Source organism: Rhinolophus sinicus, linkage group LG06 (genome assembly GCF_036562045.2).
Source record: "Rhinolophus sinicus isolate RSC01 linkage group LG06, ASM3656204v1, whole genome shotgun sequence".
Lineage (NCBI taxonomy): Eukaryota > Metazoa > Chordata > Mammalia > Chiroptera > Rhinolophidae > Rhinolophus > Rhinolophus sinicus.
In genome coordinates, this window is record NC_133756.1 from 21,500,999 (window position 1) to 21,518,331 (window position 17,333).

A 17,333-nucleotide genomic window follows, 5' to 3' on the forward strand; every position below is an offset into this window, starting at 1 on the left:
CCATAGCACCCACTTTCTTGGGCTCTGACTCCTCATGCTGGACTTTTCCACTGTGTCGATTCCCTGTTCATCCTGCTTTGGGCTTTGATGCCCCGTGTCATGTTGTCCCTTGGCATGATGTACACCCTCTTCATCCTGCTCAGGCTCTGATGCCTGAGCTGGATCTTCTACCCATTTGGTACAATACTTTTAACTCAACCACAGGGATCATTTGATTTTTCCCTTTTATGCTCCTTTTCTTTTCCAGGATTTAATCCAAGATTCCACGTTGCATTTAGTTATGACAGTTCCTTATTCTTTTTTTGTCTTTCCTGACCTTGACATTTTTGATGAGTGTTCGTCAGATATTTTGTAGAATGTCTCTCAGTTTGGGTTTATCTCATGATTAGATTGAGATTATGTATTTTGGACAAGAATACCACAGGCATGATGCTGTTTCCTTCCCAGTGGATCATATTGGGGGGTATCTGATAGCAATAAATTTATTACTGGTGATGTTAATCTTGATCACTGGATTAAGGTGGTGTCTGCCAGATTTCTTCATCATAAAATTACTGTTTTCCCTTTGTAATTGAAAAATATCTTGGGGAAGATACTTTGAGACTCTGCTAATTCCTGTTTCTCCTCAAACTTTTGTCCACTGACTTTAGATATTAGTATGCCATTGGTGGATCTTGCCTACAATTATTGCTGTGGTATTTGTCTAGTAATTTTTAAATTTCTGTGATTCCTTCTGTAGTTATGAATTGTAACTCTTCTGAAGGAAGAGCTGTACCGCCTTCCTTATTTATTTACTTATTCAATTATATCATTATTGGATTCTTGAATATTCATTTTATTATATGGGTTGCAATCCAGTACTGTTTATTCTGTTCCTCAAATTCTTCAGACTTTGGCCATTGATTGGAGCTCCTTCAGACTGGCTCCTGTTTCATTTTGACATGCCCCATTCTTTCTCAAGCACTTCCTATGTCTATCTATCTGTCTGTCTGTCTATCTAAAACCATAAATTCATTGATACTTCTGATTCTAATCCAACACCACATGGTTCACTCACCTTCTCCCTTTCCTTACTGGTATTTATTTTCCTCTGACAGTGAGAAACCTGGTTCTCATTATCTACAATATATTTACTTGCTTGTAATGTATAGTCCTATAAAAACTACGTTTACTAAATAGAATCAATTTGTTTGTATATAGTTCTTTTTTTTGCATTATCTAGTCAGAATACTGTTTTCAAAGTTAGTTAGGTTTATTATTTTCTTCCTCATCCCCTTCAGAGTGCTTGTCTTATTTGTAATACAGTTAGGTTATTTGTTACTGTTCGTGTTCTGTTTTAGGTTCCTCCTCCCATCCTGGTTGATTTTAATGATCTCTCTTTTTTTTTTTTTTTAGAGTATGTGAAACATTTCTATAGTTCTAAACAATCTGAGTATATACAAAAAAGATAAATTCAGAGAAGTATCACTACCTCTGTATCCCTACTAACGATTTCCCATTTTCTCTTGCTTTCCATCCTTTCCCCATGTCTTGTAGGTAACTAGTCTCTTTAGTTTCTAGTTCATTCTTTTTATATTTCTTTTGCACAAAAAAAGTAGATGGGTGTATATTTTCTTGTATCTCATTCCTTCTTACTCTAAAGGTAGCACACTTTGTTTTTTTCCAACAGTGTATCTGGAAATCACTAAATTACTCCAAAGAGATCTTTCTCATTCTTTTTTTAAATACCTGCCTGTCTATGATTTATTCAACCACTCTCCTTTGTATAAATACTTAGGTTTTTTTCCAATATTTTGAAATTATAAACAATGTTATAGTTAATAACCTTGTTCATATGTATTTTCATATTGTTGAGTGTTGATTTAATTTTTTCATTTTCAACCAACCTTGTATTTCTGGAATAAACTCAACTTGGACATGACATAGTAATGTTTATAGGAATTTTTTTTATGTGTTTTATTACATTAGAATTGCCTATACATTTTTTTTCTCATAATCTTATCAGGTTGGTATCAAAGTTGTGCTGGCCTTACAAAGGAGTTAGGAGTGTCCCTTTTTCTATTCTCTGGAAGATTTTGTATTAAATTGGCATTTTTTTCTTAAATATTTGACAGAATTCTCTGGTGAAACTTCCTAGACCTGGAGTTTTCTTAGTGGGATGATTTTCAGTTACTCTAATATTAGTTGTTTTCTAATGCCTGAACCAGTTTTTTAATTATTGCAGCTTTACTAGTTGTTTTCAGTGGGAAGGTAGTCTGTTACTATGTTTCCCCGAAAATAAGACCTAGCCAGACCATCAGCTCTAATGCGTCTTTTGGAGCAAAAATTAATATAAGACCCGGTCTTATTTTAATGTAATATAAGACAAGGTATAATATAATATAATATAATAAAATATAGTATAATATAATACCGGGTGTTATTAATTTTTGCTCCAAAAGACGCATTAGAGCTGATGGTCTGGCTAGGTCTTATTTTCGGGGAAACGCGGTATTATTGAACAGAATTATTTCCTTTGTTATAAATTGCTACAAGTGGATTGCATATTTGGAACGTATAAAAAATGCTGAACCTATTAAGGAAATGGCACAACTAAAAACCTTTTCTATTAGTATCATGATTTAAAATTTTTACTTTCTATATTGTAGAAATTAAGGTTTTAATTTTATAATCTTTTATTCCAGCTCGTGATGCTGATGAGCGAGAGAAGTGGATCCATGCCTTAGAAGAAACAATTCTACGACATACTCTTCAGCTTCAAGTAAGTCTTTACATGGCTTCTGGATGTATAGTTCATTAGTTTTTTGTTTTTTTGTTTTTTAAATAACTATGAGATGATGTAATGAAAACTTTTAATTTCTGAGTTGCTTATTCTTACTTTTATAGTGTGGTATAGTAAAATTGCAGTCATTTTCTTCGCTTTCTGTGGGGTAAAATACTGATTTTTGTGTAGAAATAAGACAGTGCAAGGCAATGTTAAAAGTGAAATGCTATGTAAAATTGTATGATTCCTTTTTTAAATTTAGTATCTATCATTGAATATTGATATAACCAAATTATATAATAGTACATTGATAATAGATAAGTGCTGAGAAGTTGACCTACTTTTCTTGTTAATAGGATTTCGTAATTAATGTGTGTGTTGGGTAGTACTCTTGGGGATGAAAGTGAAAGAAAAAACCTAAACTGGTTTAAGAAGAAAGCAAACCTGGCTTAGGTGTGGTCTGAAGTAGGCACTTAGACAACGCCCTGAACACCCAGGTCCCCTGTCTCTGTTTCTCAGTCCCCATTCTTCTGGGTTGGCTTCATTTTTAATTAGGTTCTCCCTTTAGGGTGATGGCAAGATGGCCGCAACAATTTCAGCCTCCCCTCATTGGAACTCCAAGTCTATAGGAGGCTGTTGTTCTTTCTGGACCATGATAGGGTTGATAGGTTAGTATTGATTACCTGAGCTTCAGTCATTTTCCCAGTTCAGGCCAATCACAGTTTTACAGTCATCTGCTCCACTGTTGAAGCTGAGATGTTATCTGCTTCACCAGAAACACATTACAGAAAGGGTAGAAGCTGCCCGCACACCCCCTGCACCCCAAGCATAGTCAGAATAGGGATCAAAAGATGCTGAGTGACAAAAACACTAAATGTCTACTCTACCATACTGAAGATGGTTTCCTATGTTTATTCTCCCAGGAAAGAGCTTGTATTGCGGCATATAGAGAATTTTGTTTTGATTTACAGACTTGAATGATAGAAAACTGATGTATTATAACCCTTTCTCTCTGTTTATCTTTGCTCTATACTGAGAATTGGCCTATTTAGACAAGGTCGAATCGGGCATCTCAGGTCCTACAAGATGATGAGCTCCTCATCACTTGACCATGTTCAAAAACAGGCTTAAAAAACATTATTCGTGGATGTGGTTAGTAAGAGACTAAGTAATGAATATTAATTGAACTAGGAGATCTATGTTACTCTATGAGCTGTGCTTTTTAAAAGCAACTTTATAACTTATGTAGGTTTCTTTTTAAATTAGGCAGTTTTATAAATGACTGTAGCATTTCAGCAAATTTGTGATACAGTTAGAAGATAAGTATTGTTGTTTAAAATTTTTTTATTTTTTTTCAATTAATTGACACTCAATATTATATGAAGATAAGTGTTTTAAGAATCATATTAGACGAAATATGGCAGATGAAATTCTCTGCCCAGCTCATTAGACTGACATTCAGTTCTCTTTAAGATCTATTCCCAGATTGCTCTTCTAGACCTTTTTGCCACCATTCCTCTACATACACCTTCCACTAGGGGGTGCTGCTGCTAACTTGCTTTCCTCTGAACACATCTTTTTCAGTTCTGGTCTCCACATTTTTGTGCAGGATGTTCTCTCTGAAATGCAATCTGCCTCCATGCTGCCTACGCATAGTGCTTCTTTTCTTCAAAACCCAGTTCAGAACCAACCTCATTTGTGGAGCCTCGCCTGACTGACCGCATGCCCCCAAATTCAAAATGATCTCTTTCCTTTGAATGCCATACTCATTGAACAATTCACTAAGTTCTTACCATATCCTTGTTTATCTTTTAAAGTATACATAGCTCCACCTCCACAGTTAGGAAGCAGATTCCTTAAGGTCAGGTACCTAATTTGATTCAATTTTGGAATTGAATGAGCTTTTGCTAAGAAGAGAGTTGTTGCAAGCGCCTGTAAAGGCAGTCTGCTACATTTCAGTCTATTCCTGAAAGTCAAGGGGACATTAACCCCTCCACAGGGCCCTAAGTCCCTGCGTGGTACTCCTGATATGAGTGGGAAACAAAGTCCCGGCACAACAGGTTCAGATAGAGTGAGTAACACAGCTTTATTTGGGAGTCAATGTCCCTCCAGAGGCCAATGCTCTGGTAAGCACAGAAGATTATACAGAGTAGAATAGAATTTAATAACGAACCAAGTCCCAGACTCAATTGAGGTGGAGGAGAAGGTTCCTGGTCCGGGAGAGATGACTGGGCCCACGATGGGTCTGAGGCAAGCTGGTCTTGCCAGGAAGAACTTCGGAGAGTCCGGGAGTATCATGGCTTGCACCCTGAAGAGGGTGTTTACTGGAGTGCCCAGTCAGACCACTCACGGCATTGCTCTGGAGTTCTGCTTTTATCCTCTTTTCCTTGGACTTGTTTACTTCTTAAGTAGTTTGCCAGGAGTTGTTTACCTCTTGGGTGTTAACCAGAAGTTGTTTACCTCTTAGGTGAAGGTGTTTATCACTCAATTTTGTTATGCTCAGTTTCACACAAAAACATAAACATGTCTACTTTCATATATATGTTCTAAACATAAACATACTTACTTTCACTTCACTCTTATCAGCCTCACACATGTGCGGCCATTGTCCTGTCCCTATTAGTAAACAACTTGTTTTGCAAACCTCAATCCAACATATATAATACATTTTATATGCTCTATATAAGAGTTTACATTTTTTTGGGGAATAACAGGAAGAAAAAGATAACTTTGAGAAGTCTTAGACTCTAATAGCTTTCATATTTTAAAATACATGTAATACAGCAGAGTTCTTTATGTATATTTTCTAAGTTAATGCATGCACAGGATAGGACATTTAGAAATACCCTGTTTCCCCGAAAATAAGACCTAACTGGACCATCAGCTATAATGCATCTTTCGGAGCAAAAATTAATATAATACCTGGTCTTATTTTAATATAATATAAGACTGGATATAATATAATATAATATAATATAATATAATATAATATAATATAATATAATATTGGGTCTTATATTAATTTTTGCTCCAAAAGACGTATTAGAGCTGATGGTCTGGCTAGGTCTTTTCAGGGAAACAGTATGTGCTTAAATGTTAATTTGACTGACAAAAAGGTGAAGATTCTGTTCCCAGAGATAGTGAAGTGTGGTGAAGGACCTGACTCTGGTGCCCCACTTACATTTATTGACATTGAACTTACTCTTTCTGAGGTCCAGTGTCCTCATTTATAAAACGAGGAGAATAAAAGTACCTACTTTATAGGGTTGTTTTGACCATTAAATGAGTTAAATGCAAATTTGTTGCAATAATGCCTCGCTGTAGTAAGAACTTGATAAGTGTTAGCTGCCATTGCTAATACAACAACTCCTACCATGCCCGCTCCCAGAACTCGGCGTTCTAAGTAGTGCCCACTAGCAGTTAGTTAAATGAAGAAATAATTGAAGGAATTGAGGAACAAACAGATGATGTATAGGTTGCTTTTCCATTGTTTATTGAGTACTGTGAGATGTATAACATACTATTAGGCACTGTGGAGTAGGTCCTCATGGAGCGAGCTCTCTTCCAAATGGGAGTGGGAGAAGGTATTTACATTTCTTCCTTTTCCATTGAATTTCACCTCTATGTTAGACATTAAAATATGCTGCTTTGGTATTGTCATTACTAAGTGCTGCACCACCTCCATAATACCGAATTTAAAAGTGTTTTATTTTAACCACAGTTTTCTTACCATCATCCTCTTCTACCACTTTACTTCTCCTGAACTTTCTCCTCCTTTCATTTTGGTCTGAGCTCTACTCCTCCATTTTCTCTGGTCATTAAGTACCTTTCTGGTTTTGTTTATTTCACTCCCCAGTAGAGACCTTATAGTCTGCTTCTTCAGCGTTGATTTTGCTAGCATCTTTAGACTTTCTTGTCACTGAGTATTTTGTACTGTATACCATTCTGGTTTCCATTCTCTGCTTCTAGTACTGTTAGAGTCTACAAAATTAAGATGGCTGTATCTCTCACGATTTAAATTTTATCTAACTTTTGTTGGATATTTATAACTATTTAATGGTCTTCTTATTGATGTCTTGTTGATTTCCAATTAAATCCCTATTTGGAATCTTTTCATTAGTATTCAGTGTCTAATTACAGCCTGTTCCCTTCTTGATAGAGAAAAGTCTCTCCTCTTCTCTAATAGTTCTTAGTGACTTCACCTATACTTTATTTCTCTGCTTTGCATATTTCAAAGGAAAAAATATTTCTCTTTCCCAAGACTAATACTGCACCCATATTCTTGACTGCATCATGTTTCCTTTGAGACGGTGACCTTACTCTTTCACCCTCCATCAGCCCCCACCATTTTCATGGATTCAGCTAAAACTTCTATTTGAATGACTCTTCCTTCTCCGATCTTTATATCTCTTTTGATATTTAGCTTTGGTATTACATTCTTTTCTTTTGGATTTTGCTAGTTTAAGGTCTCCCTGGAACTCAATCTCAACATGAAGAAAACTGAGCTTTATCATCCCTTTCCTCCCCAAACTCATATCTTTATCCAGTTTTTCTGTTTCCGTTAATGACAGCATTGCTCTCTAAGCCATTGAGGTTTGAAAGTTGAGAATGCTTTTAGGTGCTAACTGACAACCTGCCAAACCTGGGGACTCTTTTTTTTGTTTTTCTTTTTATTAGAATTACTGACACCCATCCTCTTACATCTCCATGACTATTATTTTTGTTACATCTCTATTTCTGGTGCCCTCCTAATGTTCCTGAATTTATCCTCTTCTTCATCCTATAAGTGAGTGACTGTAGTTAATGATCTTAAGGCATCTATAACTGTGAAGCACCTTTAATGGTTTAAATTTACCTGTAGGATGGAGTAGAACTTTTTAGGGACTTGCAGGCTCTTTTTGATTTGACCCCAACATTCCTTTCTATCTCCTGTCCCTACATGTACCTGATGCTCCACATAGAAATCTTTCCTGCTGCTACTCATGCTGCTCTTTCCAAGTGCTCACCATCCCCAATCCTCAAATTTACCTCTGTAAGATCCTTTCCAATTATTCAAGATCCAGTGCACGTACTACCTTTTCATTCTATATTTTTCTTATCACTATAGTGAAAAACAGCCGCTTACGTCCTTAACCGCTGCGGTAATTTCCACTTCTGTGTAGCCCATATAACATTCTGCTTTTTAATAATAGTAGCAGCAATGAATATTTGAGCATTTCTTATGTGTCAGGAACCATGGGGTTTTACATGCATTATCTCTTAATAATATAATATTATATAACTCATCTCCCACTTGATATTACGAATTTCATGAGACCAGGGAGAGAACCTATCTTACTGATAGTATAGTCCCATAGTACCATGCAAACCCTACCAAGCACTGTCAAAGCTTCTAAATATGATTTAAGAGTTAGTATAGTATAGTAGAATATCTTTAGAGCCAGGCTGATGAGGACTTAGGTTCTGGCTCTGCCCTCTTACTAGCTGTGTAATCTGGGGTAAATAAACCTCAGTTATCTAATCTTTAGAAGTAGGTATAAATCCTTAATAAAGTAGTTGCGGTAAGATATTATAATATCCCTAACATTACACCTTGTACGTAGAAGGTACTCAATACATATTAATTCCATTCCTCCTTCCATTCTGATTAACTGTAAATTCATCTAGAGCATCTCGTCTGCCTTTTCCCTTTCCTTTTATCTTTCCTCTTTTCCTTTTCTTGTTGTTTCTGCTCCTCTGTGGGTATCTGCAAATTGCAATTAGTATAGTCTGAGGATGGGAGAAGACAACTAAAATCATCTCTCTCCTTTCCATTCCTATGGAAGTTGAGTTTCCAATAGTCATTCTAAACTTGTTGTATGTTAGCTTGTATGTTTTCATGTATTTATATGCAACTAAATTAGGCTACTCCTTGAAAGGAGGTCAGAGGGGCTGCTGAACCTCTTAATCCCCTTATTAGTCTGTAAGAGGTGTTCAGTGGATTTTTGATGATGCTGATTAATGGAGGGAAACCTTTCATATTCTTTGTTTACACTAGTAAGCTTTAGTGCCAACTAAATGCTGAGATATTTATTGCCAAGCAAGGGATTGATCACTGAAAGAAGACTTGGGATGTTACATCCTGTAAGTTTTGCAGTATCCTATATTTTATAGGATATAATGAATTACAGCAGCTTGTCTAGCTGTCATAGAGGTGTAAATCAGCTTTATAAACTTGAGAAAATTTGGGCCCCATTTTAGGAGAACAACTGCAAGCTCAGAATACCAGTGCATAAAGTATTATATCATAATGTTATTTAATGTGGGCAAATGTAAAGCTAGATATAAATTTCTTAGGTTTAAAATGTTATAGAACTAACTATATTTGCAAAAAAAAATTGCAAATTAAATACAAACAAAGCACAAAGCAATAAAATCTAAATTAACATTAATGTGATGAACCATACTGCCTTGCTGAAAGTGGGTCATTACTTACAGTGTGAAAATAGTACTATTAGGTATAGATTCTAAGTTCATCATGTGTATACTACTGTGTAGAGTGTGATGATTCTGTCATACCACTTTTATGTGTTCTGACTGTGTTCAAGTTACGATTTTTTATTCTATGATGGGGTGAAAGTGATACGCATTCAGCAAAAACTATACTTCAAATTTTGATCTCTTCCCAGGCGAGTGATGTGTGGTATGATCCTCTCCCATGACACTGGGCAGCGGCAGCGAGATGCAGCTCCCAGTCAGCCATGTGATCACTAGGGTAAACAACCGATACTCCACAGTGTACTCATTGTGTTAGATGATTTTGCCCACCTGTAGGCTAATGTAAATGTTCTGAGCACGTATAAGGTAGGATAGGCTAAGCTCTGATGTTCAGTAGGTTAGGTGTATTAAATGCAGTTTCAACTTAACGATGTTTTCGACTTACGATAGCTTTATTGTAAGTCAAGGAGCATCTTACTGATTTTTACAGGTTACCACAAATGAAAACAGAAAATTGTCCTGGAGACTTTTTAGATCCCAATTTGAAAACACTCATGTAGATGTCTAAGTGAGTAGTGCAGACCTTTAAGTTTTTTACTTTTATGCTATAAATGAGTTGCTCTTAAAATTTTTTTTTATACTAAATGTCTTCTGTGATTATTCTTTGGGCCAAGAAATTGCGCTATAATTGTCCTGTATGTATAGGATTATATAAGCCACTATAAATTGTGTTTTAGGTGGTTATCAAATTGGAATTTCATTGCTATTGTCTTATAATTTTATAATTGTTGCCCTTTACTATTTGTTCACTATCCATTGGCTTTGATTTCAAGCCCCTAGAGAGAAATGACATGATACCTTGTACAAGAATATGGCTGAGGGGAAGAGGGAGGGCAATAGAAACCTTACCATTGAATCTGTGGGTAAAACATCATTATCCAAAAAGGAGATGTGATAGAATTCAGATTGCAAATCATTATTGAGGCTAGAAAAAACAGTCAAGCCATTCTGAAGCCTTTTTTTCAAAATTAGATACTTCGGTATAATAGACAAACACAAATTTCGTATTTAAGGTGCAATTTAGGAAAGTAGCTGAGAAATTAATCTTTAGCGTTAGGACCTTGAATCTACCCTCTTTGCTGTAATGGCTGTATGTCTAATTGGGTAACTAAGATTAATAGAAATTTTTTGAGTGTTTTTCTTGAGTGTTAAGCTACTTCACTGAAGGTTAGCTTCTTTTCTTTTTTTTTTTAATTAGGGAATATTGGGAGACAGTGTGTTTCTCCAGGGCCCATCAGCTCCAAGTCTAGTTGTAGAGGGTGCAGCTCAACTCCAAGTCCAGTCGCCGTTTTCAGTCTTTAGTTGCAGAGGGCACAGCCCACCATCCCATGCAGGAATTGAACCGGCAACCTTGTTGTTGAGAGTTCACGCTCTAACCAACTGAGCCATCTGGCTGCCCCCGAAGATTAGCTTATTAAACATACATTTCAATTTCTCGATATATAAAGATCTGTTTATTGCCACTATTGTTTCCCTTGGCCTCATTCGATTTTATTTTTATATCATATTTATAAATATTTTGTTTTTCTCCCTTGAGGCTCTTTGTTTCTCAGGGGAAATGATTGCAGTATAGCTGTGTCACCGCTGCCACGGGTAAAATGATTTGGAGAAGTAGCCAGTTACTTGGGTTTCCTATAACAAAGGAAAATTCCCCTAAGGCCTGTTGCCAACTTTGTTATAATTATTGAAGGCAGACATTCTCTGGCTCCTAAACTGGAATTTAGCATTCTAGGATTCATTTTTAAAATTAATTCTGTTTAACTGGTAGTAGACCATCTATCTTGAATTCTTGGGAAACAACTAAACAGATGGTACAGTTTTATAGATGCAAAAGGTTATTCCTTTAACTGCCAGAAATTTGTTTTTAAGTGAAATTTGTTTTAAGTTTGTGTCTTTATGGAAATCTTTTAGAACTTACATATTTTCCTGCCTTCTCTTTATCAAAATAAAGTTAAAAGATTTTTAAATAGTGCATGCTCAATTCAGATCCTATAGAGAATAATTTTAGAAAACTTACTTGGTAAGTATTTATTGAACACTTCAAGTGTTCCACTATACTAGTTGTAGATGATATAATTGTAAATTAATGACATATTGTCCTTGCCTTTACAGAGCTCAGTCTAGTATAAAGAAGAAAACAAAAATCATAATGAGGATTGAATTTTTTAAAAACTACAATAATGACATAAATAAGGAGTGCTAATAAAAAAATTTTAAACTATGTAGAAGTGTATTAAATGAAAACAGTAGCTTTTCCCACACCCTTACTTTAGAGACGAACACATAGTAGTTCTCATTTGTTAATTTCCTAATCCTAATGTAAAGTTAGAGTGTATAAAAGCTAGAACATTTAAAATGACGACTAATTACACAATAGAAAGCCATTTCACCCATCTTGTGGCAAGGAGCTCTGCACATTTTTTTTTCAGCTTTAATATTTTCATTTAGAAGGATACAGTAAAATATTTTGTAGGAAGAGTAGTGAGTATATTCCAAGGATGGCTTTGCAATCTTCCAAGCTTTCATTATCCCACAGTTCAGTTCACCTTCATGGTCTGACCTGACTGAACTGTGGCCACAGTTCTAACACAGGTCAAGAGAAGGAATAAAAAACATTATATGACTTCGTAAGAGAGGAAGCTCCTAGGCTGGTAAAGTGGCCTTTTTAGAAAGGGGAGACTAGTTCATAGGCGAGTAAGAACTGGTACTCTTCTCTTGTACTGAGTTAACTTGAGACCTTCTTAGCTAGCACTCTGCTCAGCTTTTCAGAATAGTGAGGAAATAAGCCTACATGGCTTTCAGATTTGTCTTTCGGATGCTGAGAGAGCAAAATCATCATTTACCTTCTGTGCACCTAAAATCATATGCCTTGGGAGGGAGACTCTCTTTTCTCCTTGCAGGATATTTTTTTCTATCCAAAATGTCCACGGAGACATTTGGTCCATGCCAAACTGCTAATCCTCTTTCTTGCCATAGAATTGTTTTCGAAGTAATTGAAATAGAGTTTCTTCACCCCATTTTCAATTATTTGAAATGCTATAACCATGTGCTTTTAGAGAGTTGATCAAAATGGTATTGTGTTATAGAATATATTTTAATTTTTAAATCAAATCAGATTTCAGGATTTCAAGAGCATTTAGGAGCTGTGTACTTCTAATCAAATTTGGCAACTCATGTGTTTTTAATGAAATTTATAAGTTGTTTCAGAAGAAAATTAAGTGACCAATATAGATTTTTACCTGTAAAAATTGGGGCAATTGTACCTATCTCATAATTAAAAAAAAAAAAAAATGAATGGTACTAAAAAGCTCACATAGGAAAACATCGGCCTTCTGTCCCTCCACCTGTTAGACTAGTCATTTTCAACCTTTTTCAGCTGTTCATGCTGCTATTTTTATAGCATAGTACCTGGTCTTTCATTTATTCAACAGATATGAAGCACCTAATATATGCCAGCCCCTGTGTGAGATGATGCTAAAGATACAGTGGCGAGCAAGGCAGTACTGTATACCATCAGAGCCATTGTGGGGCTGTGTAGAGGGTGTTCATTCCTAACTTTGAACTAAGATTTCTTTTGTTTGATAGTGTATTGAGAACTGCAAATGATTTACAATCTAACTTCTAGAACATGGTGGCCTTGATCATAATGTAGGGACTGCTTCTACCATATGCCAAGTGGTGTATTTATTCCATCTGGCCAAAGTTTCAACATGCAAACTTAATTGGCTGCGTTTAGTTTTGAGACTTCCAAGTATTGGTCAGACAAAATAGTGGAGCTACATATCCTTCCAAGAGTTGTCTTTCAATATTTTCTGCTCCAGTCATTTGGCCTGAGTTGCCAGGCAAATTCCTAGGGAAACTGACTTTTTTTAAACCTATTTTTTCTTCTATTTCTATCAAAAGTATTGTCATACATGTCTGAGATGACATCAGAGTAAAATGTGATTTATAGGTAAACATTAGTGGACTGGAGCAGAAATAATATTTTTGAAAGTAGTACATGAATCTGTATATTTAAAATGTTCTTTTCATCTTTATAGATATAGGTAAAATTGGCCTATTGTTTACTCAGTAGACTTCTTGCCATTTTAAAGACCCTTTCACTCTGAACCTTAGTGTTTTCATTTTTCTCAGATTGTTTTATTTATATATATGCGTGTGTATATATGTGTGTATATATACCAGGGGTGCAAAAAAAATGTATACAAGTGGACACTTTAGTCAATGTTGTTCAAGCAGTAGTTCGCCGTAATCAGAAGTGTCTGGATGCTGATGGTAACCACTTTGAGCACCTCTTGTAATTGCAGAAGTCAAATGTGATTTGTATTCATCTTTTGTTATTGGTATATATTGACTATTACAATTTTAATAGTTTTTTCCTTTCTTAAAATGTATATACATTTTTTTGGCACTCTCTGTATATTTATATAGATATATATTTGTAAAATGCAGCAAGTGACAAGAGGAAAATTTAGAGGTTTTTTTTTTTTTAGTTTTTTGTTTTTAAATTTTCTAGTTTTATTGAGAAATAATTGACATACATCACTGTATAAGTTTAAGATACGGTTTTTTTATACTTGTTAATCACTAGAGTGTATTCTTCTTTCTCTTGAACCAAAAAAAAGAAATTAAGTGCCAATTTAATAACTTAGTTGTGTAGTTCAAAGATAAGTATTAAAGATCCTTTTGATACATGAATTGGTAATCAGTTGTCATATATAGGTTTAAGGCATTGGTTATTTAACTTACTTCTGAAACAACTTGTAGATATCTTTTAAAACACCTGAGTTGCCAGATTTGCTTAGAAGTCCTACAGTTTCTTGGGATAAAATGGGTAAATTTGCCTTGTATTGTGTAACTACTCTTCATTTTAAATGCTACATCTTTTATGCTTTGTAAAATAACTTTACATAAGGATTAGGAAAATGAGAACTATATGTCTACAACAAATAGTTATCTGTAGTATGAAACTGGACTATAGCTGTGACCTATTTAAATATGTAACTAGAACATAGAGTCATATACACACACACACACACACATATACACACATACATGCAATTAAGGAAAAACTCAGTATTATTGTTAAGAGACTGTCATAAATCATATTCTGTATTGCCATTACTCCTAATCTTAACACTTAAGCTTATCAATAAAAACTAATGATAACTGGGTCCACTAAATTTTTATGTACTAGAACTTAACTATTTACGTTAAACTGTCAAAAATGATAGTGCATTAGATTTTGAAACTATTGACCCATGATGGTGGTTACTTAAAAAAATCTAAAGTCCTTGATGACCCCATGGTTCTTTCTGTCTAGTTGGTTTGATAAGCACATGAAAGAACTGGCAAGCAAGAATTACATAAGTAAGTATTATGTCTCTTACATAAGGGTCAAACAGTAGAGTACATAGAATTAGAGATGTAGGCTTTTTCTTCTTGGCCTGGAGAACTGTTTGATCAGCTAATATTGAATTAAGCCCTTTGGGCTGCTCAGGCACAAAATGAACTGCTGGAGAAGCAGATATTAAAGGAAAATTTCAAAGGGTATTAGTGAAGGTTGTTTAGACATTGACCATGTCCATCTGGCAAGATTAATATAGTATTTTCCTCTATCACCATATATTTATATTTTGATATTTATCATAGAACTGTTTATTTTCAGAATCTATGCCCATAGTAAATCTATTATTGAATACCTAATATGTGCCAGGCATTTGGCTAAATACTGAGGATATGATGTTGAACAAAATCAGATACGTAGATCCTTGCCTCATTAAGCTTACAGTCTAGTAATAAACATAAACATTTATCAAAGAATAATGCAAATAAACAATCTAATTAAAAATGGGCAGAAGATCTGAATAGACATTTTTCCAAAGAAGACATACACATAGCCAACAGATACATGAAAATGTGCTCAACATCGTTAATCATCTGGGAAATGCAAATCAAAACCACAATGAGATATCACCTCACACCTATTAGAATGATAGAAATATCAAAAAGACAAGAAATAACAAGTATTGGTGGAGAAAAGGGAACTCTTACGCACTGCTGGTGGGAATGTAAATTGGTTTTCCACTATGGAAAACAGTATGGAGGTTCCTCAAAAAGTTAAATATAAAATTACCATATGATCCAGCAATTCCACTTCTGGGTATTTATCCAAAGAAAACGAAAACATTAATTCAGAAAGATTTATGCACCCCCATGTTCATTGCAGCATTATTTACAGTAGCCAAGATATGGAAACAACCTAAGTGTCTATTGATGGATGAATGGATGAAGAAATTGTGTTATACACATGCGCATGCATATATACATATAAATATACATATACACACACAATAGAATATTACTCAGCCATCCAAAGAATGAAATCTTGCCATTTGCAACAACATGGATGGACCTGGAGGGTATAATGCTAAGTGAAATAAGTCAGACAGAGAAAGAAAAATACTGTATGATCTCTCTTATATGTGGAATCTAAATTTTAAAAAAAAGCTCATAAATACAGAAAACAGATTGGTGGTTGCAAGAGGCAGGGAGTGGCGGGTTGAGAGAAATGTGTGAACTATTTTTTTTTTTTAGTTTAAATGAACAAGTTTTAAAAGGGAATAATGCACATAGAAAGCAGAGCAGCAGTGGTAGGGATTGACTGCTTAAGGGGCACAAACAGAAATTTTGTGGTGATGGAAATGTTCTGTCTTACTTGATGTGGTTGTTACATGTGTGCATACATTTATCAAAATATATTGAACTGTGCATTTAAGATGGATGCATTATATGTAAATTAAAACAGTATAATTAAAATAACAAATACATGTAAAATTATTACTATCATAAGTTGCTATGAAAACATAATAGGAAGAATTCACATAGTCTGGGAGGAAATGATGATGAGTAGAAGTAAAATTAGCGAAGGGTGGGGATTGGTGTCAAGGGGACAGTGTAAAAGACAAAAGCATGTGTCAAGGCCCTGAGGTTGGAAGGTCCATGGCAAACTGAAGAAGCTTGGAAAAGGCCAATGTGTGGAGTGCATTAAAGGAGGGAGTGGAAGGTATAAGATGGAGCTAGGGGGCAGGTAGGGAGAGGGCTAAATCTCACAGGCCATTGTTAAAGACGGTTGTATCCTAAGCACAATGGAAAGCAGTTGAAGTTCTTTAATGAAGGAGCGGGAAGAGGCAGAGAGGAGGATGTAATAAAATTGGTTTTGGAAACCAATTACTTTGGTTATAGTGTTGAGAATGGATTGGAGGCGCTAAGGTAGATTCAGGAAGATTTTACTGATGAGATTATTGCAAGAGGCCAGAACCTGTAATTGAGTGGTGGTGATGCCAGAGAGCTATGGACAGAACTGAGAATGTATTTAGGAGGTAAAAATGACAGAACTTAGTGACGGATTGAATGTGGAATGAGGGAGGCATTAGGACTGCTAGGTTTATGGTTTGCATATTAGAGTGGATGGTAGAGGTTTTCATTTACTCATACAGGGAGCTCTAGAAGAGGACCACGCTTTTGAGGAGTGAATGTTAAGAAGGGAGTGCGTTTGATGTTGGACGTCTTGAAAAAATTTACATAAAACAAACTGAAGGTATCTTTAACACTGAGTGCAGCACGCATTTATTGAACCTTTTGTGCAGTTTGCACTATGCTAGTTGTTGTAGCAGGTATCTGTAGAGCTACAAAAATTTATTAGCTGCTTAGGAGTTTAGTACTTACAGGTATGTATAAATAACCGTAAATAAAATATTAACAGAAAAGATTGTACTCCAAATCTGTAAGTTAATCATTTATGCCTGTGATTTCCTGTATTTTGAATGACTCTGTCGAGGTCTTCTAAGTCTGATTTGGGATCTAATTTGAAGTTACGACATTTGGATTCCTGAAGCATCTTCACAAGCCACCTACATTCCTTATGGAGCTGTGGCACAACAGCAGGCCCACGGTGTTTCTCTGGATTAATAAAACAGGCACCCAAGCTTTTGTTTATTGATATAGTGTCTCCTCCCCTCACTCCTTCCGC

General features: G+C 35.4%; 1 protein-coding gene across 6 annotated transcripts in view; it reads left to right on the forward strand.

Moving 5' to 3' along the window:
- The window catches only part of OSBPL9 (oxysterol binding protein like 9), a 129,801-nt gene that overhangs the window by 57,333 nt on the left and 55,135 nt on the right, over positions 1-17,333 (forward strand). For all 6 annotated transcript variants that reach the window (XM_019742781.2, XM_019742782.2, XM_019742783.2 and 3 more), the window contains one exon: positions 2,685-2,761. In XM_019742781.2, coding sequence (XP_019598340.1) covers positions 2,685-2,761 — 77 coding nt within the window. The remainder of the gene's footprint in view (positions 1-2,684; positions 2,762-17,333) is intronic.